The sequence below is a fragment of the Orbicella franksi genome, chromosome 8 (genome assembly GCF_964199315.1).
Source record: "Orbicella franksi chromosome 8, jaOrbFran1.1, whole genome shotgun sequence".
Taxonomy (NCBI): domain Eukaryota; kingdom Metazoa; phylum Cnidaria; class Anthozoa; order Scleractinia; family Merulinidae; genus Orbicella; species Orbicella franksi.
Window position 1 is genome coordinate 1532418 of NC_138152.1, and position 27737 is coordinate 1560154.

Below are 27737 nucleotides of genomic sequence, written 5' to 3' on the forward strand. Positions count from 1 at the left end.
CAGCTTATGAATTTGATTTCGAAATAGTGAAAATATGCCAAAAATATGCTAGCCTTTAGAAAAAATGGTGTTGCTCACTCTCCGAAAAGTTGCTCAGAATCATAAAAGTTGCTCAAAAGTTGCCGAGCAGAATCACAAACCATTATGAGGCCACCGTGTCTCCTAGGAAAGGAAGGAAGGAAGGAAGGATGGAAGGAAGGAAAGAAGGCAATAAGGGAAGCAAAGTTCAGTCACGCTCTTTATTTTTTCACCATCCACCATAGCGCAGTCAACGAGCTGGAATCTCAGTTACCAATTAACATCTCGACGATTTTTCAGCTTTCAGTTGAAAGCTCAGCCCAGGGGCCCGTTTCTCGAAAGCCCCAGAAACTTTTTCCGCAAAGCCAGTTTTAGATAATCTGTATCCAAAAACCGAATACGCAGGAAACTCCTTGTACATGAAGAGAACCTCTGTTGATGTTAAGAATATATGACTTTAAACAGCTCTGTAATCATGAAATTTGAGATTTTGCTAAGGCTTCCCAGGTGCGAAAACTTTTCTGGACCTTCGAGAAATGGGTCCCACATCTCAGGTATTGTTGAACTTTTTACGACAGCTGTCAGTCACAATTTTCAGCTATCACAATTAATATCCATTTAGACTCTCGTAGCACTGTAAGTGACGATGATTGACGTAAAAACTTGAGCCAATTTCTCGACCAATCAAAGCAAAACCCAGGACCAATCACGAGTCGCTTGCATATGTTTTCCCGCGATTCGCACACGTTGTTCGAGTTTTGATTGGCTCACTGGATTGTGTGTCTGATCTCCTTTGTGTATGATTGGTCAGAGACTCGTTCCCATGAGCTTTTCGATCCAGGTAAACTTTATTTCGTTTCTTTGATATTGGAAGTTAAGGTGATTCCCTAGTAAAAGAAACCGCCATAGATTTCCGATGAAACTTTTTTGCTGTTGTTACAAGACAAGGCGTAGTAAATAGACTTTCAAGACTGGTCAAGACTTTCAAGAGATGAAAAGAACAGTGATACCTTACATTCCTTCATATCAACTATAAGAAGAAGAGACATAGCATCTTTGCTTGGGGATAATTGTGAAAACTGTCCCTTATGTTTATCTTGACCTGACTTTCATATTTACTTATTAATATTTTAATATTTACTTATTAACTTTTTAATATATACTTATTCATTTTTACATTCATAATTTCTTTTTTTGTGTGTGTTCCCAATTAGCAGCAATGCTAAATACCCCAGACACGTTAATAAAGGCTTTTGTTGTTGTTGTTGTTAGAGGGGGTCACCGTGCTTGTTTTCACGCCACAATGCTGATAAATTCGGTTATTTACGTGACTTTTGGTAATCTCCGTGCGCAACAAATAAGCTCGATTATTTTTCAATGCAGCGTGTTACATCACACAGAGTTTGACTTTCTTTGATTATTTATTCATCTACGTCCCAGAAGAAATGTCCTCAAATACCCTGTATTTTTTTTATCCTTTGAAGGAAACATAATTTGGACATGCACTGTTGGACCCGTTATGTCTCCCTCTGTAGTATTTATTTCATTTGCCAAAAAAGTAGCCACAGATTTCTGCTAATTTTTTTCTCAGTTATTGAGGATATTGTTCTCATTGAAATTATGAAATGAAAAGTGGGGGTCACCGTGCTCGAGAAAAGGAGCATTTATTTCGCTATCGAGCTTAGTTTGAGGGAAATCTCTTACATTTTGTACGTGCACGCGCTTATGTGTTATGTGCGTGCGCTAATGACGCGAAAATCGTGCGCAGTAGGGATGCAGGCAGTCAGACCGGGAACACGACGTTAACAGGGGCAAAAATGATTCCCTATCCCGCGGCACTAACCCTATGTAGCCCATGTATGGGAGTAACTCCCGGATTTTGGTCTAAGAGTTTGGTCTAGCCATGGTTCCAATTCTGTCGAGATGTAGTCATGATGAGACCAAAGGCCTGATATTCCGCCGAAACGTGCCATAAAAGGTACAATTATGTATAATTACCGTAGCCAAAATATATGATAAAGTGACCATGATGTGCTCATTGGCTATATTGCGAATAAATTGGGTTCGGCACTGTTATTATAAATTCTGAGGCCCAGACCCTGCGCTAACTCGCATTTTACCCACAGTTCTTATGGACCAAAGATTTCGTGTTTTCTGCGTTCGTGTTTTCTGCGTTCGTGTTTTCTGTTGGGAATTTTATTTTGTGTTGAAAATCGCCAAAATGTGAGAGAGTAATTTATGGTTACAACCCTCGAGGAGCCTCCCAGCATTGCTGAGGACGTAAAATGAACAATGAAAATAGTGGTGAGGTGGATGGTCGACGGGGAAGCGCGCTGACAGACTTGTCGGACACCGGTACGAAAGCCCGCAAGTCCAGCGTGATTTTTTGGTGCAATCCTCTCTTGGTCCATTTTACAATTAGTATCTCCCGATCTTCTATTTATCTCTACACAGCTGTTGACAACGATGGCCTGGAAGATCTCAAGCCGCCCGATAGCAAGAGATTTCAACTGGAGATGGATGAAATGCTTGGAAGAATCCGCGAAACCGACGCCAAAATTGTATCCTCTTCGCACTTGTTGCTCCATTTCTATTTAGGCCGATTTCAAAAAGACATTTCGTTTTCGTTTCTTTTTCCGTCACGACAAGACACTCGTGTTTGTTCCGTGTTGTCTCTTAAGAAAGTCCTTAACACTCTTTTATAGAAATCACTTGAGAAGCAAGTCTCCGTGTCTGGGGGGAAAATTAAAGCGGCCTCCGCTATCGACAAGGAAAAGTTGCAGAGCGAACTTCGAGAACTTCGTACAGTGCGAGAGAAAGTCATTGAGGAGAGAAAACAGTTTGATCTTGAGCTAAAAGGCGTAAATGTGCAAGTTCAAAAAAAGGTAGGTTGTTACGTAAACCGCATCTATAAAGTGGTTTTAATGGTGGAAACAAATATTTCGTGTGACATGAAGCTTTAAAAAAATTTCATTGATGCCTCATCTTATGCCATTGATCGAATGTTATTGTTGATGAATCAGCTATTTTAGGAAAATTATATCATTTCCTAATCAGTGAGCGTTCTTTATACAAGCTGTTTGTGTTAAAATATGATTTGAATCACTGTTTGTAAAAGGGATTTATAGAGTCAACTTTTATAGAAATAGTTATTTGAAATTGGACAGTCACAAGCGCCGACGTACATGTATGCAGCAGTCGGCCCATGTTAGTCGGTTTGTGATCAACTAACGTTTGTACATCATATGTTGAGATCACATGTAGTAAAGCTTATGTAAGAGCAAGCAAATCCTGCATGCGATAAATTCCGGTTACATTTGTTAGCTCTATCCCAAATATGTTGCCAAAATAAAGTTCCTTGAAATTTATTTGGCAGAACTTTCTCCTTGTATGACATTTTGATCAACTGAAATAGAAAATGGAAATTTTCGACATATACTGTAGATTCATACATGTAACCTTTATTTATACATGATAAAAATTGACCCTTTTATGGTGATGTGGAACATGAGATAACTCTTTTAAGAATAGGATGTTTTAATTATGCAACATTGTTTTGTTAAAGTCTTAGTTTATAATTATATTTAACAATTACATATTAGCTTGAGATTCCTAAGATCAGTAGAGGTGATAACTGATAAGGCCAAAACTATCAACTTGTTTGTAATACTCTTTTGAACCTTTCAGTGGCTTCTATTTGGATTTTTTGTCTCATCCCTGTGTATTTCTTTTTTATATACCAAGCCATAGAAAATGTAGCCAATCAGAATACAGGAAAGCTGTTGTATATCTGACAGTATTACACCAAACCCTCCCATTGTGTGCCACGCGTATGTTGCAGTGATTGTGTTGGCCACTGTATTTTCTATGGCATGGTGTAAGATAGTTATGCCATGCTCTCTTGTGGTATACCATGGAATATCTCACTTGTCACTTGTATTTTCTTGGTATACACACTTGCCTGATGGCGTGTGTGCAGGGAGAAAAAACACTGTCAAGTGACTTGTGAGATATTCCTTGGTTTACCATTTAAAAGCATTGCATAACTAGTATGAAGACCATAATCATGCATACTACGCTTAAAAGAGACAAATTTATCTGAGGATAAATTAAAAGGGACAAATTATCTAAATTGTAACACTGTAAATCCTCGAATTAGCGCCCGGGGCGCTTATTTCAAATTTAGAAGAAGACAGGGGCGCTTAATCAAGGTGGGGCACTTATTTAATTTTTCCATCATCATCATACATTATCTGTGCATTAGTAACAACATAAGCTGTTTATTGACATAAAAAGCTGATCCTTAAGTTTAAATTGCAGCACTGTTAGTATTTAAGGTGTTCAACGTACTCACTTAAGGTGTTCACAAACTGTAACAATGTACAAATCTAATACATCACGTAGTATTAGATCCTTTGTTGTCTTGTTACTCGTCTACAAAATGGGAGGAGGGGAGGGGGGTGCTTATTCGGGGGGGGGCACTTATTTTAAATTTCAGCTGCTGGGAGGGGCGCTTATTTGAAGGGTCGCTTTTTTGAGGGGGGGGGGGGTGCTAATTCAAGGATTTACAGTAATTAAATTATTATTTTTAGCTCGATATTGCTAAAATTGTATCTTATCCTCGAACCTGGACAAACTTTTATTTCCTCTGCACAATAGTCAACTTGGCTGTGCCTTAATGGTTTCACTCACAGAAAACTCACACTTGTTGTGTAACTGTATGAAGAAATTAGCCAGGAGGTACTGAGGCTTCCTGGTTAGCCTTTGAATCAAACTGTCTGGATATAGAAGCCCTGGCTGAGATGATTATGTTGTGACCTTGAATGAGACATAACCCTCACATTATCTCTCACATCCCTTGTACCTTATTACATGAAATTTTCGTGACATGTTAATTTCGCGAATTTCGCGATTTAAAAAAAAATTGCGAAATTTAAGTGACGCGAAAGTTAAATGCTGTGAAATTAACATGACGCGAAAATTAAGTGACTCACATTATGTCAGTAATTAAAAAAGCGACTTTATTACCATTACACATGTTTATAACAATCATTTTGAACTATTCTGTGGTAATGTTCTGGTCCTCTTCATCACTACTGCTTTCTGTCTCCACTCCCGGTAGCACTTCTTTTGTACAATCCTCAAACTGTCCATTTACTGGGTCCTTGTAGTGCTGTTCTACTAGTTGCTTAAACCTTTCAATTGCTTCAACGTTCTGGGTAGATGCCTCCATTCTTACTGTCGCCTCTGGAAAAGAAGTGCTACCGCCTGTTGATCCGTATCAAGATATTTACGCAAACAATTAAACAGCACATCAGTCGTGAAATTAAACGGCAACATTTTCTCTTTGGAGTCTGCAGAAAGGAATATTTAATGTACATGGATAATGAGGTCAATTGACCACTAAAAATGTGACTTGAATTCAAGCATGAACTACAAAACGTGCCTTGTAGACACTGAGAACATCTTTCTTGTTACTGTTTACATCAATCAGTTGCATTTCTGTTTATTTGGACATTGTTGATTAAGTTGTTTGATCAAATTCAGGGACATGTTAAATAATATTGACAAAGAAATAAAGTGTGTCTCACTCAAAAACACGAAATTAAAGTGAGTCAAAATGAAAAATTTTCGCAAAATCGCAAAATTAAGGCGTCGTGAAATATGTGAGCCTCAAAATCGCAAAATTAACGTGTCGTGAAAATTTCATGTTATAAGGTATATTTACTCTAACAGACACATAAGAACTGCTACTTGTTGCGATGGAAACTAGGGTTAAACATTGGCTGGTTTAGTTATGTGAGATCTAAGTGTCGTGGTTTAATGGTCCGTATGCTGGACTTGAGATTGAGAGGAACTCTGGCTGGGACCATTGTGTTGTTTTCTTGGGCACAACACTTAACTCTTGCAGTGCCTGCCTTCACCTAAGAATATGGATGGGTGCCAGCAATTTTGTTGTGGAAACTTGACAAAAGACTGTTGATAACTCACAATGACTAGCCTCCCATGTAGTTAGGAGTTGCAGTACTCTAGTTACTTTTTCACTTCATTTTCATAGTCACCTCATGTTACTGAAACCAGATGAAGCTCTGGCATTTGTGAGCTATCTGGCACGTGAAGGTTTTACCTTACCTGGTTGAACCACTAGCTCTCAAAGTACATGTATCTCACTTTTCTTTTAATTTTGCATGCATATACTCACCAAAAGAGAACTGTTTTCAAGCTAAGTATTTCAAATAATGTTTAAAAATCCACAGAATGATGCTTGTACAAAGCTTCAAGCAGGAGTGAGGTACAAATCTGAAGCCAGGATCGACGAGGCAGTGAGGTTTGTTGACATGTACATTTTTTCTTCTTGCCAATAATCAGAGAGCATTCCAAATGATGTTTCCAGAGCAAAAGATAAATTTGATATCTATTGATTTGTTGGAGGTGTGCTGAATAAATCATCTCTTCAGTGCAGAAAAAAAGCAAACTAACGGGTTGACCTTCATGCATGAGGCACTATGGGTTTTCAAAGCCTTCCTTTTTACTAGTATCTGCCAGAAGCAAACCAGAAATTTCAACCTGTTTCAAATCTTGGCTAAGCTTATATCCTTGTGATTGCTCTGTTTACAGGAAACTGGAACATCAGATGCAAGCCCAACGGCTCAAGCTAAGTGAAGAGAAGCGAATAGTCGCTGAAATTGACACCCTCAAGCGGTCAAAAAGAAATTTAAAGTAGGTATTCCTGACTGATATACAGTAATCAGTTTTAACAACAATTGTCATTTAACAAGAATAATAATGCAATGGTATGGAGCAAAAATAAGTTTTCCTTATGATAGAACTACCCAGCTGGAGGGATATTATTGTTGGTAATAACGTTTTGAAATCCTTTGATGGTAGACTATTTGAGAAAATGTTTTGTGGTTGTTTAATCAACAGTGAGTACTTGGTTCTCAAACAGCATGTCGACCAGTTGAGAAACAAGCAGAAACACTTGCGATCACAGAGAGATGTGAGTACATAGTTACATGACTACGCATGTATGTATGTACAGTAGTGTACTGAAACACAGTCAAGTTAATAATCGAGCCTTTAAATTTCACGTTAATAATTAATAATGCAATTTGGTCTGTAATCATACGAGTGATTTCAAAATTGAATGAGCATGCAGCACGAGTTCAATTTGAAATTACAACTATGATTTCAGACCAAAATTCGCACGACACGAAGTTCAATTGCTACTTTATTACTAACATCCATTTTTGATCACCTTAGTCAGTACCAGTATTTTATTGATCCAGTAATCAGTTTGTTGAAAGCAGAACCAGAAACACTTTAGTTTACATCTCAGTTTGTTCTCAAAACAGAAAAAAAAAACACAATTTAGCACAACATAGAGTGATTCGTGAATAAATCAGACTGCCTTTCCTGTAATTTGATTTCTAGTCTTGAAATCTGATTGGTTGGGTTTATCAGGGTTCTTTTCTCGTTGGCTGGGAAAAAGATGCGATTTAAAACACAAAAATATTGGGTTTTGAGAATAAATCGCACTGCTGAGAGTTAGTCAGATTTTAAGGATAACCAGTGATTTCAAAATGGATGTAATAAAGCCAGTAAATCCAAACAACTAAATCAAGAGCAAGGTTTATATATCTGGGCATAACTCAATAGATGCATGCCTGTGCTTCATAACTTAATGCATGCAAATCACTACATGAACCAGAAAATTTTAACTCACTTGAAGCAAGAAAATCCCACAAAAATGGTCGGTGATGGTGGTGGAGACCTGTCTGTTGTCAGGGATTTCAAGCCCAAAATGTATAAAACTAACAAATACAGGAGAAACAGAGTTTATGGAGACTGTTTGCAATTTTTCATTTCTTACGGGTAAATTATTTGCACTGATTTGCACTTTTACATGAACATACAGTCATGTAAATGTTGTGGTACATAAAAAATGTTGTAAATATTTTTCATTCTGATCCATTTTTCAGGCTTGTGTCAAAAGAATAAATGGCTTGAAGTCAAGAGAGGAAGAAGTAAAGAACCTTTTAGATTCAGAAGTCAGTGATAAGAGTGAGGAAGTTGAACATCAACAGCTACATGTAGAACAGCTGAAGGAAGTAGAACTTCTCAAAAAAGGTAATGATTTAAAACTATAATTTATGTAAATAACTTAAAGTCTATTCCTCTGAATGTTAAATGTAATATTAAGTAAATTGGCCAGATCTGGAAGTAATGGTGACCAGGACATTTAAAACATCAATAATTGTGCTAGGTACCATATGTTTGAAAAGTCAGACTCATTGTATTGTGTATACAACACCTGTAGACATAAGGTGAGAGCAAAATAAAGGTTAAGAATTAAAGGTATCTTTTTGTCTAGGACAAAAACAGTCCTTATTCTTGACTTAAATGTGCTTTAAGGCCACTTTCTTTCCTCCAAGGAAGAGCTCAATCAGTCAAAATTGACGCTGTTCTTGGCAGGCTTGATATGTAGAAGCCAGAAGTTTTGACTAGTTAGCAACTTGCAGTGGAAATATTGGCAACTCAGAGTTTTAGAATGACCAAAAGTTTAACTCCAGCCATCTATGTTTATATACAAATTTATAATCCACCAAATATTTTTGCTCATGCGTGATTGGTCCAAACGCATGATGTGACCAAATATTCCCCAGCTGGGGGAATATCCAAGAATATTCCCCTATTTTCTAAACTGCGCATGCTGCGAAAAATATATGAAGGATAATAAACACAATAGCCTCCATTTGACTTTGAAAATAAGTTTGGATATTTGTCCTTGGACATTATCTGTTCCTCAAGGCTCACAGTTGTCCTCGAGCTATGCTCTCATAAACTGTTCGCTTCTCAGAACAGATAATGACCGAGGACAAATATCCGAGCGTATTTTCATGCCAAATGGAGACTATTGTTTATATAACCAGCTGCTTTGAAGCTTATTGATCATGACGTTGTCCTGACTTGTGGGCTGTTGATACATGCATGACTACTTTATGGCATCTGCTATTCATTTCTGAAGGGAGGAGAAGGGAAGGCTTGGACAAATAAATATCAGCATTGATGATAGCAAAAATTATTTTAACCTTTGCATGTAGAAGGACCTACACAGCAATCACCCCAACCCTGAGGGAGTGGGCGTGGTGTTCAAACAAAAGGAATTCCACTAGTACCATGCAGTCATGTAAATTACATATTTGGAATTGAAAATACTTAAAGAAATTGTTGGAATTTGAAAAATTCTTGTATGTTTAGCCACAGTTGCAAACTATGTCCTACTGTAGATGCCCTTTTGATTTAATTTTCTGGTTGGAGAAAAATTTTTTTGGAAAACAATGCATGTATCTGATTTAAAATTCTTTTCTCTGCCTTTTAAGAGCTCGACGATCTTCATGCCAAGAAAAGAGACATTAGAGGAAATTTTACAAAGGAGAAAAACGATTACTATACAGCCATCAGAGAAATCAAGACTCAGAAAAAGAAGGGATGGACAGCAAAGAGAAAGAATGAGAGACTTCCTATGGTCAAACCAGTGTAAGTATATTTTTAAAAACTGTTTTTGTGCAAGACATACATGTAGGTAAAGTCTGCATACAAACCAAATGGCCCATCAGGTCAAAGCTTATCCTGGTTTCTGTAGCACGAAGCAACCAAGAGTATTTCTACCCCCCCCCCCCCCCCCCTCTGGATGGGATGCAAATCCATCACAGGGTTACCCCCAGCATTAAGTTTGCAGATACCCATTTTATACACCTGGGTGAGGAGAGGCACTGTGAGAGTCAAGTGTCATGCCCAAGAACACAATGCGATGTGCCCGGCCAGGGTTCAAACCTGGACTGCTTGATGCGGAGAGAGGTGCACTAACCCTGAGGCCACTGCACCTCCCACAAGACATGGTGCATGTTTATTGACAAATGAAACTGCCTCTCACTTAGAGGACATCTGCAGATGAATGTCTAGGGTTACACCCTCTGCATTGGTGTTGTGTACGAAGCCAAGGTGGTGCTTGGGAGACACAAAGATGATTCAATTAGTCATCATAAATTTATAGAATATATGCATCTGTTTTCTTGTTGGTAACAGTGCTGATCCACTCTGCAAGCACCATATGAGTTCACAACTACTTGGAGAATGTTCATTCACAAGTCAAACATGATATATGATGATGATCATTAATTAAAAATGGTAAATTTGTGCATGTTAAAAGAGATCAGAAATTTCTGGGCAGGTACCTTGCAAATAGGCCAGTCCTGTAAATTTATGCACTTAAGACAACGCATTGTTTTTTGAAGGTGTTACTATTAAGGATTGCTCTGTCTTGATGAGTTATTTTGTTTTTGTTACAGGGCAAGCAGCAGGGCTATGGAACAGCCGTTTGAAAAGGAAAAAGCGCTTTGTGATACGCTTGTAAACTACTTGGAGGGACTTCACATAAATGCAATTCATCTGCCAGATCTTCAATCAACGTCTTCAGCAGACAAGGAACCTGCCATTTCTTTAGCAGCAAGTATGTTTAATTAAAGATTGGAATAAGACTATGACTAACCAGTTATCAAAAAGCACCAAATTGAGCTTTTTTAGAGAGACTTATCAAAGTTTAGGAATTGTCTTGTCATTTAACTGACAGCGTATTTGTTGGATTAATTCGGTTACCTTAAAAGAATGAAATCAAAACACGAACTCGGGGCAGGGCCATCCTAAACCATCTGCCTTTAGGCAAACTTCTCAACCTTTAATAGGTTGATATTCACTGGAATGCAGCATGGCAAACTTAATATTAATAAATAAGTGTATAATTTTTGCTAAAAGAAAATGTAGAATCAAGAAGGAGATCTCCTTTAAAACCTGCAGATTTAGAAATGAGATTTACTTGTACATGTAGCAACACTTCCACATGGTGTAAATCAGATCCTTAAATGTCGTATGGCAATTTTCTAATATATAAATTTAGGCAAGCCTAAAAGCGGAGCTCCTGGGCTACGTTGTTCAAAACCCGGTTAAGATAACCCAGGTTAAGCGAGAATTTTGATTTTAGTTTTGTAACTTCTGTATGTTGTTTTGCCTTCTGTTTTGAGTTTGAATAATCTCAAACTACACAAAACAAAACATTTGTACACAATTAATATTCATCCTTCTGTTAACTTTTAATCCTGGGTTAGTGTTAACTGACTTCCGAACAACCCGGTCCCATTTACAACAAGTTAACCTAACATGAGCCCGCAATCCAATAGAAAACCGGCTCTTGCTCAGCGGTCAACTTAAAAAAAAACACGTTACCTCGATGAGCTCAAAACTTGAGCTCGTGATACTGTCACGTGATACTGGTCAGCGGATACCTTGTTTTGACAGGTGTCAATTGACCATAGCATGGATGTCCAATATCAAAGGAGGCTATAAATCAAGGCTGCATGTCCCTGTTAACCTTTTAGCTGGACTATAGCCGCCATGTTGCGCAACTGCGTCGCCGTCATTGCCATCATTGTTGCTGTCATGTGTACGCGCCCACGAGCAATACCGCTAGCCACGATAACCATGAGAAAATCCATTCATGGGTTTCCTTTTCTTTCCTATATGAGTATGGGGCTCTGCTATGAAAACTTCACAATCTTTTATTGTGAGTCTAGTGTCTTGCATGATAGAACTGTGGGGCTTGATATACTGTAAAAATATTACAGGATATTTTCAGAGTTGTGTTTTTCAAGTTGGTTTAATCAAAGATGATTTGTGATTCTTGATGACTGCATTTGCTTTAATCACTCATTAGTGATAATTGCTGGAGTGTCATGAAATGATCACATGTTATGTTTTATTGACTTTGTTCTCCATTATTGACCTTCAGGTGCTGATTTTTCCTTGTCTGGTGATAAAGGAGTGTTCCTCAGACGCAAATCAGCAACTGATGATCTGGTGGGAGTGTATGCCGGGGTCAACAGGACTTCAAGAAGAGGAAGTCGTAAAGGAAGGCGGTCCTCTGCAAAAGAGGTCAGGAACTGCATTAATCAAAATGTCACAGAAAAAAATGATAACAAAATGTTATTCAGAGTCTCAGGAATGGTGATAAACTTGTAATGAATTTGTTCTTACTAAATGTCCTTTGTGTTCATTATAACATGTGTGTATATTCATTCCTAAAACTTGGGATAACATGATAATTTATCACCTGGGATACAAAAGAGGCATATTTTCAAGTTTGCCTTTTGGGAAGTTGACCCTGCCACTGTGTGCTAAATACGTGGTCTTGTATGGACGACTGAAAGCTTATAACTGTGATGCTTTTGTTGGCATCTACACTGTACTAGACAGAAAAATATCCAGTTTCTTGAGCCGTTGGATAAAACTTGCTTTTATTATTTAAGAACTTTTAAGAGCTGGCATGTGAAAGCAGGAGGTATTTTTAATCTGTGTGTAGTAGATGTGGAGAAATGTTTTTACATGTACTCTTTTCACATTCATCATAGCTCTTTCTGTTAAGATTGACCTAAACAAGAACATGTTTCTCTTATTTTAGGCTCCTCGCAAATTAAATCTTCATGCCCAAGTTGTTGAGCACCTTTTGACCCTTGGTCTATCACCGCCCAGTACTGCTGCTGATATTCCAAAGGTTCTTGAAGAGCTTCAAGAGAAGAAGGTGGGTGAATTGACTAACTATTACCACCTTAATTACTTACAGCCTTCATGTACTTATATACATCCTCACTGCTAACTTAATAGTAAATCTGAGTTCAGTGGCCGTAGGACAAGTTTTTTTCTCTGTCTTCTGTGATTAACACTTTAAGGGCTGATTGAGTTCAATTACTTTTAAGTATAAATCTACTAGTGTTCTGCTGTTGCCTACATATTGCCTTGGAAACTGGAGTCGAGTGCCGACTTGTTGCCACTAGACTCTGAAAGTACTTTACTTAGTATACTTAATTCACAGCCTTACATATATCCAATGGTCAAGTAGCATGTCTCTAATTCTAGTGCACTGGAACCAAATTGAATCAGTAAATTAATATTATATTTCATATTGTCTTTTAATGATTCATTTTCAGGACTTTTTTGAGAGTGCCCAAGCTCCTAGCCCTGTGCCAGCACCCGCTAGTCATGACCCTATGACACCAATAACAGAAGAAGCTGCACCTGAATTTCCGAGCAAATTTGAAGAAAGCGGAGAGAGTGAAACTCCTGAGGCAGTTCTCCAAGATGCCACACTGGATACTGAAGATAACACAGGAGATGGTAATCTGCAAAATAATCCACAAGCAACGCATGATGAAAAAAGTTTAACTCTGAATGAAGAGGAGGTGTTGGGAAGTGAAACTTCAGGTAAGGCAGACACTGAATTGACCGACGAGTTAAACGGCTTGTTACCAGAGAAAGAAACTGAAGAATCCCAGCTGAAGACTGTAGACCTAGAAGAGGCAGCTGCTGCTGTAAACAGTGATCTTTCTAATGCAAAGCCAGCTGTGTCGAATGAGAACCATGAAGTAAGTTCAGACGACACCGGGCATATTAGCCTTGCTCACTCTTTCACAGAACCCAATACAGAGGGTTTGTGCTTGCCAAATGGAGATCCGCATGAGTTAAATGAGGTCTTGACAAAGTTTGTTGAAAGTGAGAATTGTCGCTCAAAAGAAGACAAACTTATTTATCCTGAAACGGACCAGGTGCTCTCTGAAAAGACAAATTCAGCACCCAAGGACAACACGTGTAGCATCACGCCTCCTGTTCAAAGCAACACGATTTGCCCAGAACAGCCCAGTTTTTCAGGCTCATCCTCTCACAGCACGAGTCTCTTAATAGAGGAGAATGGCTTGGAGGCTGTTTATGATAGAAACTCTATAAATGAAGGAGGTGGAATGGTGAAGATACAATGCGAGAAGTGTCCCGCTTAATGCATCATGTTGTTTCTGATGAGCGCTTCAGTGGTAAACCAGGACAACCCATGCACTGTATCGCGATGGAAGCATTCAGAACACACTGAACCACGCGCGTAGATTCTTCGGGGTACTTGTAGAATAGTCTATAAGGCATGCTATATTTTATAATATTTTTGTGTAGATTTGTATGTTCAGGTACAAATTTATGTACCAAGCACTGACTTCAGCTCCTTTGGTGGGCTGTGTGAAGGTAAATAATTATGAAATGATACAGTTATGTCATTTCTTAGAGCGGTTTTCAATTGAGTGACGTTAAATCAAAGTAAGCACTCTGGCCAATCACGAAAGACACAGACAATCCAATGAACCAATCAAAACTCGATACAAATACATATAGCTGACGCAAGGCGGGGGAAAACGTGTGCGAGCGAGTCACGGTTGGTTTTGATTTTACTTCTGATTGGATGACAAAGTGGTGCGTGTTTCTTAAGCCAATTGCTTACTGTGGTAACTCAAAACTAACGTAAATGCGTTTTGCAGGACTTTTGACACTCAAGTGAAAACTGCTCTAAAATGTTCATGTGAGCACGTTTTTATTATCACGTAAGTAGGATCTTGCATCTGGGGAGCAAACCTTACTCAGCTCTATTTCTTGCAGCGGTGTTAACTATTCCGAACATTCAAGCTGCTGCATTATGAAATCTCTCATTTAAAATGTCATTGGCGTCAACATCAATGGGTAGTGAATGACCATTCAAAAATTACGCGTCTTGTAGTCTTGACTTTATTCACGAAGCCGTCTCAAAGTCTCAATTTCTCTTGCAAATCTGAAATAACGAACCTGCCGCAGAGACATAAGTTGTAAATGTACTATTTGCTTCCCCAACATCAAGTTCTTTTCAAGGTTCTCCCGGTATGCTTAACGTCGTTAACGTTTAGGCCAAAATTTTAGCAGCATGTACATGTATCCTATATGATTTTAAATTAGGCATGTCGTCCGTGCACGTGTCTCACGAACACTGTTTGCAATGTGGACTAACTCTTTTTTAAGACTAGTTTTTAAATGAATAACTATTTTATGGTCAAGTGCCCTGAGCAACCAAAGTTTGGTCAGATAAGCATTACACCACACAGATTTTCAAAGAAGATTTTTTTGTAGCTAATTTGTGTGTTGATTAGAGTACTTGAATATTCTTGTAAAGATAGTTTCTGCTAAAGCAACGAAAAGTACCTCAGTTTGATGTTAATTATACATGGGACAAATTCCAGTCAATGGCTACTGGAATTATGGTCGCAGTTACAGACAATTTGTTTGTTCCATGAAATATTGGTTATTTAACCAAAAAATTTATTACGTCTAAAACTTTCTTGGAGAAATAACTCAGTGGTTCCAGAAGGTTTGTTCGTTACATGTATCGTAAGGTTTTGAATTTGTTATTTTCAGACCTAGACCTGGTTTAGTAAGTCAAGAAAATATTATTTAACTTATGGTGCTGCCCAGGGTTAAATTATTGAAAAAATTAAAAAAAAAAAAAGAAGAAGAAAACCAAAACAGCCAAAAAAGAAAAAAAAAATGAACTTATTGAAACATTCTTGTGAAGGTCAAAAAATGATAATTTTTTATACTAAATTAAAGAGTGGTGCAGCTTATCAATAGGTTAGTAAAGCGTAGTTCACACTAACGACATGATTGCCATGTCGGTAATGTGAACATTGACAGACAAACAAGGAAAAGATCAGTTTTTCCTTATGTTGTTATGTTCACGCGGTTATGTTATCATGTCATTATGCCAGCATGATCACACTACAAACATTACCACATAACGTCCTTCTTATTCGTTATGTAACTAGTGTGAGCTAGGTCCAAGATATCAAACTTTTACCGCCTTTCCAAATACTGAGAAGAGAGTTGAAAATACGACACGCAGCGGAGTATTTTTGACGAACTTTGAGGTGTTTGGAAATTTGGTCAAACACTGTCTTGAGTATTTAATATATCTTTTCAATCGAAACTAAGACTAAGGTGAAAACAAGGAAAAAAATGTTAAAATCTGTGCTAAATAAGATCACATATCTAAACACTCTCACTGTTATGATTTCGATTCTTTACAATTGATGAATTGTGGGTGACGTTGAATAACCTGTGTAGATCAGCCTCACATTATGAGGTGGAACTGGAGTAAAAAGTTGAGACACTAAGATTTAAATAGTTCCTGTCATGATTGAAATTGTAGGTCTTTCAAGACTTAAAATTCTTTTTACTCGAGTCGTCATTACGTCACTAGCTCGAATCGAGTTATAGAAGTAAAGCTTACTTGCAGCAGGTTAAGCCTAAATATGCACAGCATGTCATCATAAGACAATACGCCTGTCGTGATTGTTGTTAAACTCGTATCTTTTTACAGGAAAAAGGCAGTGCTAGCTTGGCTGTTTTTTAGGACAGTCGTCTGAATATTTTCTATTATTTTGGACAAATTGAGCAAAGAAGAAAATATTGTCCAGTATGGTACAGTGAGGATGAGTGGGAGGTAATTTTTAAATTGTGAAGTTTTGATCAAGTGGTTTAAATTTTACGCAGGGCCCCTTTTGACACCAGCCTATGGCTGATGGGGGCTACCCTGCCTAAATAAAGATGACTTGACTTGACTTGAGTGAGTGAGTGAAGGACTGCTTGTAAGTTCGTACATTCTACATGCTTTTAGCCTTGCCCGGGTCATTTAAAATTGCAAATGTCAATTTTTCTTGTACGTCTTGAAAAGTGTTTCACCACTGATGGAAACACAAGCCAACTTGGCGTTGCAGTTGAAAAGTTACACTCGGGTTGTGTTAGATTTTGTTGACGTTCCCTCAGAATACGTTTTTAGGTTGCTTGTCCTTTCTCTCTCCACAAGCCCATTGATGTGTTGTTCTAGGAAATATCCATACCCTTCCCGCGGAAGTTTTTCCGGTTGACCCGCATTCCCCCACCCCTCTAGATACTTTCCTTTGAATGTTTTGGCTTTTGATGACCTCCCTTGGGTCCCCTTGGAATTTCCAATGACCTTCCTCGTGAAAAAAAAAAGAAGGTAAAAAAGGCCATTTATTTGATTTTGAAAAAAAGAAGCCAGTTGTAGAAGACAATCTATGATTAGCTAGGTAATAAATAATCCTAAGATTGAACGTTATATTTCACACTACAAATCGACTGTGATGCAATCCTTGCGAATAAGGATTTATTGATATTCTGAGCCTTGGAAGTGTTTGTAAATAAATTCAATGCAAGTAAACAAGGTGTGTGTGTGTGTCGCGACATTTTACAGACCGTTCTATTTTTAGGCTTCTTTTCCCATGAAATAGGTTAGTTCCGGTCTACATGAGCGCGCATCGGTGAGGAATTCATCAAAACAAGTTTAGAACTTGAATAAAACTACCTTGATGAGAAATGGGCTTTCCCCACTGGGGATAGGAAAGATACGAATGAAAATAAACATAAAATAAAGCGATATTTATACCCTGATCTATTTTATTGTTGCAATCTTTTATTTTCTACGATAAGTGCAGAAATTCCTGCGGGCTCATTGGCTAATTTTCGTTGTCAATAGGCGGAGAGACATGAATGTATCATTTATGAGATGCGTCAACGAGTTAGAGCGGACAATTTGACAATTTGTTATTATAAAAAGAAATTTACGTCTTTTTTTAATGCGTCTGTCCTGTTATTGACAATGAATTTCGTCATAACATTGTCAAAGTAGTGCTTTGACAGCTACTTTGACAATGTTATGACGAAATTCATGAACAACAACAGGACAGACGCATGAAAAACTGACGTCAATTTGTTAAATAACTGTGTGTCGAATTATTTTCTGCAATGAGCACTCTCAATACATAATCACTCAAAACAAAACATGCCTGCAGAGGCTTATCATACATGTTGACTCGAACAACCTTTTTTTCTTAGATCAACTGAACTAGAACAAAATAAGAACATTAGCCTGAGTCCTGCGCATTCAAATATTACGTGTCAATGAACTCGGGGGGGTGGGGGGTACTTGGGTCAATTTTTGCTAGGTATGTATATGCTGAAAGTTAACAGCTCAGGTTCTTGAAACATTGGACATAACCCGTTATGTGATTTTAAGAAGATGTACATAACAAAATGATAAGCGAGTGGGTAGCTGCCTAGATTTAATTATCGTGTAACAAAAACAATAAGCAAGGTTTGGTGGCGACATGTAACAAAACGATATACACACGTTTATTTCATTGGTTATGTTCTGCTGTGTTAGAAAACATACATATAACGAAACTATGCGTATATATACTCGCTTATAGGTTGATACTGCGATACGTAACAAAACGGTAAGCGTTTACTTCGTTGCTTATATTTTGTTATGTTACTAGAAAACACATACAACAAAACTGTAAGCGGGTATGTTGTAAGATAATGGTTTGACACTGACTATTTTTTTGGTGTATGCGAGTATGTATTTGCTTATATTTTGTTAAGTGCTAAATTATTTTCTCGTGGAATTCACTTTCTGCATTATTTATTTTGTTATAATGGAGGATTTTTAGTGTGTATTAATATTTTGAGGGTGTAAATAACGCCTTTGTTTATGCTCTTTTGAGACTTCTTTTTAAGATTAAAACGCTATCAAAATCTAGTGTAAGTTCCAAAGATTTGAACGGCTTTTTATGGGATAAATCTTTCTCGGTTTGCGACTTACCAAGTTATCCTTATCTTTATGGTATTATTATTATTATTATTATTATTATTATTATTAATATTATTGTTATTATTTAATACTCAATTAATAGTCAGCACCTCCCTTTTATTTTTTAACTAAGAGAAAAACAATTCTTCGCCAACAACTTAAAGTGTAACATATAGTTATTTTACAGCAATTTTATGTTGCACCTGAAAGCTGGCCGTGTGTCATTAAAACACATTTATCGAAACCAGTATTTTAATGTAGCGGTAAAAAAGATGACTAGCACTATATAAAAGGACAGAAGCATATCACCTATTCTAGGTGATATGGTTCTGAAAAGGACGAAAATGCTGACTATATGAAGCGATAAAATGACTATATATATCTGACCCTATCAGGACCAGACAAAGATCGTGCAGTAGTTTCATTCTAAGCGTAGCAGGTACATGTAACAAACAGATTATCTCTAAAAGCCTCAGCCAGTCTTGTTAGATACAGAAAACACCACTGTACTGCCGGGGTGAAATAAGCCATTTCGGTCTTTCAGGAAACAGCAGGAGGGGAAGTGTACCCTCGCGGTCAATTTCTGAACTGTCGTTACAAGCACTTCTGCTTAACTAATTAAAAAAATGCGTTCAGTTTTATAGTTAATTCAGGTATTATCAAGTAAACTACCATATGTTACCACCAGCAGTTTTGATAATTGCCATTAACCATCTATGTTTTGCAAACAACACTTGCATCGTCTACGTGACCACAGTTATGTATTCCCCAACCACTTCGAGCACAGTCAAAAAGCGAAGCCTCTCCTCCTTGACACCCAGCTTCCTCCATCCAGATGGGACCAACTCCCTCACCGTATGCGGCATCCAGAGGAGCAGAGGAGGCGTTGGAGAAGCCAAGTTGGCGGCACACCACGTGCGCATCATTGATATCCCAGGAATCACGACACACTGTGCCCCAGATTCCGTTTACGCAAACCTCCACACGACCATAGCTACCATTACCATTTGCCAAGCGAACTGAAGAACACTCTACACTGGCGTCTTGACTGTGGGTACAGTTATGTTTACTCCATCCACGGCGACTGCAGTCGTGCAGCTGCGACTCATTTCCAGAGCATGCCAAGTCATCCATCCATATTGGTCCAGAGCCTTGACCATGAGTAGCGCCGCTAAAGGCTCGAGAAGCTTTATAGAAACCAAGCTGTTTACACACTACGTTCGCTTCTTTGATGTCCCAGCCATGATCGCATATTGTGCCCCACTGGTCATTATGGAGGATTTCAACTCTTCCAGATGATGGCGTACTACCGTTAAGACGGAGGGAACCATTTGTAATTGCTAGTCAGAACGGAAAATAAACCAGAAAAATGCTATATTTAGTGAGTGTCGGTGACGTCCTTGAACTGAAACTTGTCACGCGATAGGAGCCACTACTGTGTAAGGTGCAAACGCTGCATGTGTGATTTATAATGTCCGTTCCAAACTGAATTTTGTTTCATTAATATTACGGAAATGAATTGCAAAAATAGATTGATCAAGATCATCGAAAAGTTGGCTATTCGATTCTGTCGAGTGCAGTGTGATAAACCGTGTCATCACGAATGTGATAACAAGAAATAACAGCAGAGGCAACAGAGAGTTGTCATATACCGTCTTCCAGCCTGAAACATAGGTGCAATACAGCTTTGGCCGTTGCGGTATCCGCCACCTGCATAGAAAGCTATCGGAGACCTCAATTTTAAGCAGTTTATTTAGTCTTTGGGAACTACGATGTTCACGATACAGTCACTAATGAAGTCTTAAGCGCAGGAAAGAGTTCCGCAACTCTTTAGAAGAGCCATATAAGGATACTCTAATTGATGATTTTACTAATGTATTGATCGATTAATTACAATGGATGGTTGCATGGTTGAATGGATGGATCGACTAGTTGATAGACTTATTCGTATACATGACTTGGAAAGAGTGAATGAATTTTTACACTTGAATTAACATGTCAAATTTTTATCCAATCAAGTTGAAGTAGCTTGACGCCTCCATTTGTCACTTGTATAGTATTAACAAGTAATCAAATGATTTTTCTCTTGTAATCGTATCCAAAACACAATTCTCGAACGTGATTGGTTCTCCGCCTGCGTATTTGTCACGTAATCGGTGCGCGATCGAACGGGTGTCCAATTACAGGTATCCGATTTTACTGTTCCCTACGGTTTTTACTTTTTTTACTTCTTATGGAAATCACTACTGACTTTTTCGCTCAAAAGAAGTTTGCAAAAGATCTTTTTCTAACTCGGAGTTTGTCATTGATACGATTAATTAGTAATCGGACCTCGTGTCGTACAATTCAGGGAGAAATCGTGCTCGTAATTTCAGATAGGCCTTGTGCTTCGCGCTCGTCCGATTTTCAAATTTCTCGTCCGATTACCCGATTAAGGGGCCGATTACTCCCTGAATTGAACTCCACAAGGTACAATTTCTATTACTAATTTGGAATAAATAGGCACTCGTAAATTTTTCATAAACTGCAAATTGCACTTGCCCTGCGGACTCGTGCATGTTTTGTAGTCGTTGAAAAATTTATTTGTGCTTATTTATTCCAAATTGCACTCGAAATCATTTGATTACTTATAGTAATTGACTTACCTCGGTATATTGCTGAGAATCCTTCTGCGCCTTTGAAGATCCCATCAGTTGTAAACGTTACATAAAGTTCGCCAGAAGAACTCATGATAGGCGGGGGGAGAGAAGATTCACTAAATCTGCCAATGAGAGGTGATGCAGCTGATTTTCCATCGTACACGCTAACGTAATCAGCAGAAGAGTCCGTTTTAAAATGAAGGAAAACAAGTTCCAACTTGGCGTTTGAAGTGAAATGCCATCGGCAATTCGCGTTGATACTGTAGGAACTTGCCGGATACTGACTTGACTTAATTGTTCCACTTGACATGGATGTCTTGATATGTACTTCTGGACATGAACTAGTCACATTCACGAACAATCCTGCCAAGTAACAAAAAAAGTGTTCCAGAAAATTCAATTTCAAGGAGGGGCGGGGGGCGGGGGGCGGGGAGGGGGTTCCATGGAGCCCTAGAGCTCGGAATTTTTGCCTCTGGAGCCCGGAGGCCTGATCTTTTTAAGGTGCGGAGCCAGGAGCCCAGAAAGTTTTGTTGTGGAGCCGGGAGCCCAAAGTAATAAAAGGCAATCATTAAATAAATATCTTAGTTGACCACTCCCCTAATGGGGCTTTCCAGGGTCAATGGAACCAAATGATGAAACAAATAATACAAATGAACGTAACATAATTAAAAATCCAACTGGCGGGAGGCAGACCAGTTGGCTATTTTCAAGCATGACCGATGAGTTGAACTAGGGTCTACCGAGAAACAACTCCAGCTTAGTGGTCAGAGCGGGACTTGAACCCGCGACCTCTGGATTTCAAGTCCGGAGCCCTAACCACTCCCCCACACTGCCTCCGTAATCATTTTTAGTATCCAGTCTTTCTTGCTTCGGGAAATTGCGGTTATTTCTGATTCCGGTGCAAAGTGAAAGTAGTTGTAAACTTTTGAATGCCAAATGTTTTGGCTACCCAATTTATAAGAAACGACACGGAATAATTTATTTTTATTAACGACACGGAATAATTGACTGATCGAGGTATATAGCAGCCTACCCATACCAACCTGTTTCACAACGAGTTCCACTATATCCGGGAGGGCAGCTACAGTTGTACCCATTCAGACGATCTTTGCAAGTTCCATTGTTCAGACATGGGTTACTTGTGCACTCATCGACATCTATTTAGGCGGATAAAAAAGGGTGAATTTACTGTTATGGCGAGAAGAATATCTGAACATTATTGGACACCTGATGCAACACAAATACCAGACCATCTTTGCTCGCGTCTTAATCTTCTTAATGACTTATTCAATTGATATCCCATGATTTTCTACACCAACGCCTTTTTTTCTGTTTGTATGGGATTCTAAACCAAGGGATTGAAGAGGTTACACGCATTCACACGTTACTGATCAGCTGTAACAATCAGGTGCGCACAACGAGCCATTTTATCTGAATATATCTAGGATTATTATGGCTACGAAGAATTCTTTTCTTAGTTGATGGCAAATTTTAACCTGTTGCTTTTTCCTAGAAGGAAAAAAACCCCCAAATTTACAGACAATTAACACACTTGGGGAAGTGTCCTAAGGGCCATACCTTCAACTTTACTTTGTGAAGGAATCGGAGGAGATGGGCGAATGATTGACGTGTTCTGGGGCTTTATTTACGCCTTGTCACGGTGGATGTGAAATATGGAGAATCAGACTGCAGCGTTTTAACCACCCTGCAGCAGCAGGTACAACTGACACGTGAAATAACTAGGTCCCAGCTTGAGATTAGGCTAATGTTAGTGAGTGCGCCTGGAACAGACATCCCAAGGAACCAATTCGTTGCATGGCCCCTAAATAATGCTTTGGTTATTTCAAAATGACCCAACTGCTTTCGCTACTGCCTAACGATAGTTCATTGCAGATCATTCGAATAAGTTCTCAAATTGAAAACTCTCCGCTGCACATTAATTCATGTTAAGATATTGACATGCAGTCGATGTTCATCATTTCACTGAAATCAGGCGAGTAGCTGCGGTTAATTCCAATGTATCAGTTCCATTATTCAGTGAGGGGTTGCTAGTGAAAATATATGTTTCAAGCAACGGTTGAATCAGGCTCAGTAACATTATTACAGTGAGGCTTGTGGGCCTTAGAAAAAACGTTTCCTTAGAAACTTTCACCGAAAAGACGAAATTTTAGGATTGCAATAGCTGACTCAAGTTCCAAATTTCAGGTGGCCTTTACAACTTGCGTTCCTGTCTGAAGATTCCTTCATTTGTACAAGAAGTACTGCCGGACTTAAACATTTGCATGTTTACATCAATGATCACCTATAACAATTTCTACGTGTTAAAAATAATTAAAGAACTTATTATCACAAAAGCGAACCTTGTTACATTTCGCGTAAAGATATCACATTTCACGACAGTTTCACGTCACAGTTCCGTTGGCTTTACCTTTCTCGCATTGTTCCCCACTGTAACCATCTTGACATTCACAAACGTATCCTCTGGATGTAAATCCATTCAGACAGGTCGCATTATGAAGGCATGGATTGCTGGAGCATGGGTTCTGAGAAGAAATTGAAATAAAGTGCTTTAGTTCAAGTCTGGCTAAAGTCTGGCTAAATTACCTCGAGTCAAAACCAAAAACAAAAATACAGTGGTTAGTTTCATTTCCTTACCTCAGTGCCTCTATATATAAAGCCTTCCCGGGCCTCAAGATCTTTAGGATGCTGTATGTGGTCAGCGTCATTCAGTTGACAGAGAACATTGTTTTTAATTGGCGGACCAATGTTGAAGGATACACATTTACTTTCCATGGTACAGTAATTGTTACATTGACTTGGTATATTTTCCACCAAGTATATGTTTAAAGAGATATCTTTAATCACGTGACGCTGCAGTGCATACCCATCGACCGGTGGGGAAAACCTAAGATGTCGGCAGAGACCTATAAATAATAACAATAATGTATTCATTTAAAGGAGTTACTTCACGGTACGCGTATCTTGAAAAGTTTAGCATAATTTTTTCAAGTTCGTCGTGCAGTAATTCATGTTGATCTTCTCTGTCTTTAACCATCCTTGATCGTCTATGGTTTATTATTATTATCTCTTTGGTGTTGTTCTTACTTAGTAAACTACTATTTTCAGGTTTCCTTCAATTTAAAGATAATTTTGTACGCGGCCAAAATAACTCAAAATGCTGTGACTGATCTCCTTTAATATGAGTTTTTGTTACTCTCTTTTCCAATCGTCTAAGAGCTTACACTGAGTTAAGTGTTAGTTTCATAGAAAACTGGGCAAAGCCAGAAGATCGAGGTCGGACTTTTACCTTCATCTCTTCAGAGTATCAAAGCTAATCGAAAAGATTTACAACCATGACATTTGCCAAGGGAGGCATTCGTTTTTCTTCGAGATATCACCACATAATGATTTTGGCCGCTCAAGCAGTCCAAAATAGCCGAAATTCCGGGCAACTCTAAGCGAGCCTAAAAATACTTCGTAACACTTCTAGAAACCCTTGAATTTTGGGGACAATATTTGCCCCCTTATTTGTTGACTGAGAAATATTAGATGTTCTTCACTTCAATACTACGGTTTTCGCTAAGTGGCAAAATATATCTACCGAATCGGTAATGAGCGTGACACAAACTTTAGCCAAAATCAGCCATTTTCGGCGGGTAGTTTTACAAAATTGCGGGAGTTCATTTCCAAAGTAAGAGATTTTTCCGATAATGCCTTGCAATATTATCAATATCCAGTCTAGTTAGAATTGGTATCCATAAGCAAATCGGAGTTATTCGTCTCGCAAGGTCCTATTAAAATCTCCAGTCAGAAATATTTCTTCCAACTGTTTTAGCAAAGAACATCACTTTATTTCGACATTACTGAAAGATCTCCTCACAATAATTGGTTTGACTGCAGGATATAGAATATTCATTAAGCTGTGACATCGTTATTAACGCATGCAAACATTTCAAACTCGCCAATGCCTTACCCAGTAGGTAGGCTGAATTAAACTGCGAAAATTCTATTTTCAACGTCACGCTCCATGGAAAAACAAAATAGATAACCAGTTCGCTGATGGAGGTAACAAAATTAAAATTTCGCTAATAGACACACACAACTCTGGAAATTAGCGCACGTAGCTAATAAGTAACAACTTGTCAACAGAATATTTCAAGAAGCCTTTGCATGTTTACGCTGGAAATTAGCCTACACGAAACATGGAAAGTGGAAACGAAATATCCGAAACGAGCGAAACCTCCAAAACGACCGACAAGGACTGCTGAAGCGGCGGAAACGAGCAAACGAAACAAAATCAGATTTTAGAATTGAGAGAAACATAATTTATCGAAACCACTATCATTTTGAGAGCTAGCCGTAAACAGGCTAACCTGAGGAGTAAACGCCGGCTCGCTTTTCATAGTAACTGGAGTAAAACTATGCAGGTCTGGAGTCTGCTTGCACCGTGGCTAACCTGAATTGCGTCTTTCTGTTTCTCTGGTGTTCTAAACATGCTTGGTTTATAGTTTAGGGTTAGGGCTAGGGTTGGGGTTAGGTTAGGTTAGGGTCACGACAGGCCTATTATGCTCCAGCTCCAGATAATAGATGGTAATCATGATTGAAAAATTGTTCTTTTTGAGTGGACCTACGAAAGACAGTTTGTAATAAAATTGCGGTTGTGCTACTTTGAAGTAAATGTCTTGAACTATGACACTAAAAAAATTAGGCGATTTTCATTCTTCGATCCGGAACTACTTTTTTGTGGAGAGAGCTTCTCAACAAGACAATTTTTTGCGATTTCCCCTATTCAAAACCCTACGAAAACATAGTACACGGCATTAAAGTATATAAGGTAACCATACTATTCTAAAAACCCAAAATGGAGTGAAAAAATATTTTTCAAACTCACCCTCCACACGTGTGGGATAAAACGTTATTGAAAACCATGACACGAAAAGGAAGAGTATAGAAAAACGCATGGTCACATCACACGAATGTATTCCGTTGTTTATCAAAAGATAAGCGAAGGTAATGATGAGTTAGCCACCGTAATGTGTAGGCGAGGCTTCAATCAACACCGACTGATGAAAGGTGGCGGGATGTGACACTGCGATAAAAAATATAAACTGTTTAAAGTTGTATGGGCACTTCCCTTTGTGACAGGTTCTGTTTAACTTATGTTTGATTAATGAGCAAATGAAAGTATTTTCTTTTGGCGTGATAACTTCGTTTGTCTGTTTTTGCAGTTTTTTCAACAATATTAGTAAAAAAGCCTTTAAGTCAAGCTGTCTGTAACAATCACATGGAATGCCTTCAGTTCAGAGACATTTTCTAGTTTCGTGTCTTTGCTTTATGGAACAATTTCACATTTTTGGGCATCTCAATAACCCAGTGACGTATTTAATTAAATTTAACGTTTACATTACGCATTGTGCTGACTCACGAAGTGAAAAGCTAAGTCGTTCTATTTCGTACATAAACATGGAAAGTGATCTGACAACCCAAGATGTGCATATTGCTGTCCACCTTTGCTTTCAATGCCACTATTATCACACATCTTTAATTCGCAAAAAAGACAAAGATTTAGTGTTTGCTTGAGTTAAAACTCATCGTGATAAAAATATCATCTGAAATATGCTCATGGATAATTTGAATAAATTTACTGTCATTAAGTTATTAAACGTACTACTACACGTTAATTATCAGAGGAGCAGGTATTTTCCTGTTCAGCATGTCAAAGCTATTAGCATGCAAATTTACACCGGGACAGTTGCTAATACAATTGGTTTGCTCCAAACTCTAACTTGATGCACTATTTTCAAAAAATCGATGTTGGCATATGTTTTCCTGAGACATGCCACGATTCAGTTTGTAATTATCCCCATGTTTCGAAATTAAATCTGATGCATTTGTTTCTAAATGGCGTCCAAAATTTGAAAAAGAGCTCAAAACGATAAATACTAAATAAGAAAACTGTTCTCTACATAAATTTCACCCTTTTGCGGTTTTTCTCTACAAACATTATTAACTTCTACAGTGACCAGTATTGGAGATCTACCCGTCAACAGTTCTCTCCATTGTTCGTTATTCTCAATTAACAGGTAAAAATTGCTGACAACTATAATTTCACTCGTGCAATGAAAATGCCCTTTTAACATTGCAACATGGTATAATTAGCGCAAAGGAAAATTAATTCCAAAACAGAAGGCTGCAAAAAATTAAAACAGTAATTTTCTGTTGGAAATTAAATTTTGAAACATGATTGAAGCTAAAGTGGGTTCAACTAATATTTCGTAATTATGTTCAAATGGTAAATTTTGGAAAAGAAACTTTTTTTCGTAGTCTCATGAAAATTCTGTTAGAATTCACCATGATTCTCAATTTATGCTTAAATTCGTCTCTTTTCTAGGGCTCCGTCAACATTACTGGAATTGGAAAAGGGAGCTTTATTTCACCGGTTAGGTCTACCGTCCACACTAATCCATGACGAAAACGGAGCTTTTCGAAAACGCTCTTCAAACCGGAGGGATTTG

The 27737-nt window shown here is 38.2% G+C and overlaps 2 protein-coding genes across 2 annotated transcripts; one reads left to right on the plus strand and one right to left on the minus strand.

The window, feature by feature from the left end:
* The first annotated feature begins 2162 nt into the window (after positions 1-2162).
* Positions 2163-15432, plus strand: LOC145496192 (uncharacterized). The gene is made up of 12 exons (XM_081475856.1): positions 2163-2373; positions 2473-2579; positions 2724-2903; positions 6276-6346; positions 6637-6738; positions 6946-7018; positions 8001-8148; positions 9402-9558; positions 10371-10531; positions 11864-12006; positions 12533-12652; positions 13059-15432. The coding sequence occupies exons 1-12, from the start codon at positions 2304-2306 to the stop codon at positions 13899-13901; spliced, it is 2175 nt and encodes a 724-aa protein (XP_081331982.1). The 5' UTR covers positions 2163-2303; the 3' UTR covers positions 13902-15432.
* A 3395-nt stretch (positions 15433-18827) lies between these two features.
* Positions 18828-26271, minus strand: LOC145496200 (uncharacterized). The gene is made up of 6 exons (XM_081475863.1): positions 26114-26271; positions 23878-24146; positions 23651-23765; positions 22266-22379; positions 21229-21585; positions 18828-19923 (listed from the first exon to the last, which is right to left on the minus strand). The coding sequence occupies exons 1-6, from the start codon at positions 26181-26183 to the stop codon at positions 19298-19300; spliced, it is 1551 nt and encodes a 516-aa protein (XP_081331989.1). The 5' UTR covers positions 26184-26271; the 3' UTR covers positions 18828-19297.
* Between the last annotated feature and the right edge of the window lie 1466 nt (positions 26272-27737).

Coding starts and splice junctions, on each gene's coding strand:
- LOC145496192 (XM_081475856.1), top strand. CDS start 2,304: ATGAACAATGAAAATAGTGGTGAGGTGGATGGTCGACGGGGAAGCGCG. Junction 2,904..6,275: donor ATGTGCAAGTTCAAAAAAAG/GTAGGTTGTTAC, acceptor AAAAATCCACAG/AATGATGCTTGTACAAAGCT. Junction 9,559..10,370: donor CTTCCTATGGTCAAACCAGT/GTAAGTATATTT, acceptor TTTTTGTTACAG/GGCAAGCAGCAGGGCTATGG.
- LOC145496200 (XM_081475863.1), bottom strand. CDS start 26,183: ATGCGTTTTTCTATACTCTTCCTTTTCGTGTCATGGTTTTCAATAACG. Junction 22,380..23,650: donor TGGGGAACAATGCGAGAAAG/GTAAAGCCAACG, acceptor CCGCCTAAATAG/ATGTCGATGAGTGCACAAGT. Junction 19,924..21,228: donor ATTCTCAGCAATATACCGAG/GTAAGTCAATTA, acceptor CGTTCTGACTAG/CAATTACAAATGGTTCCCTC.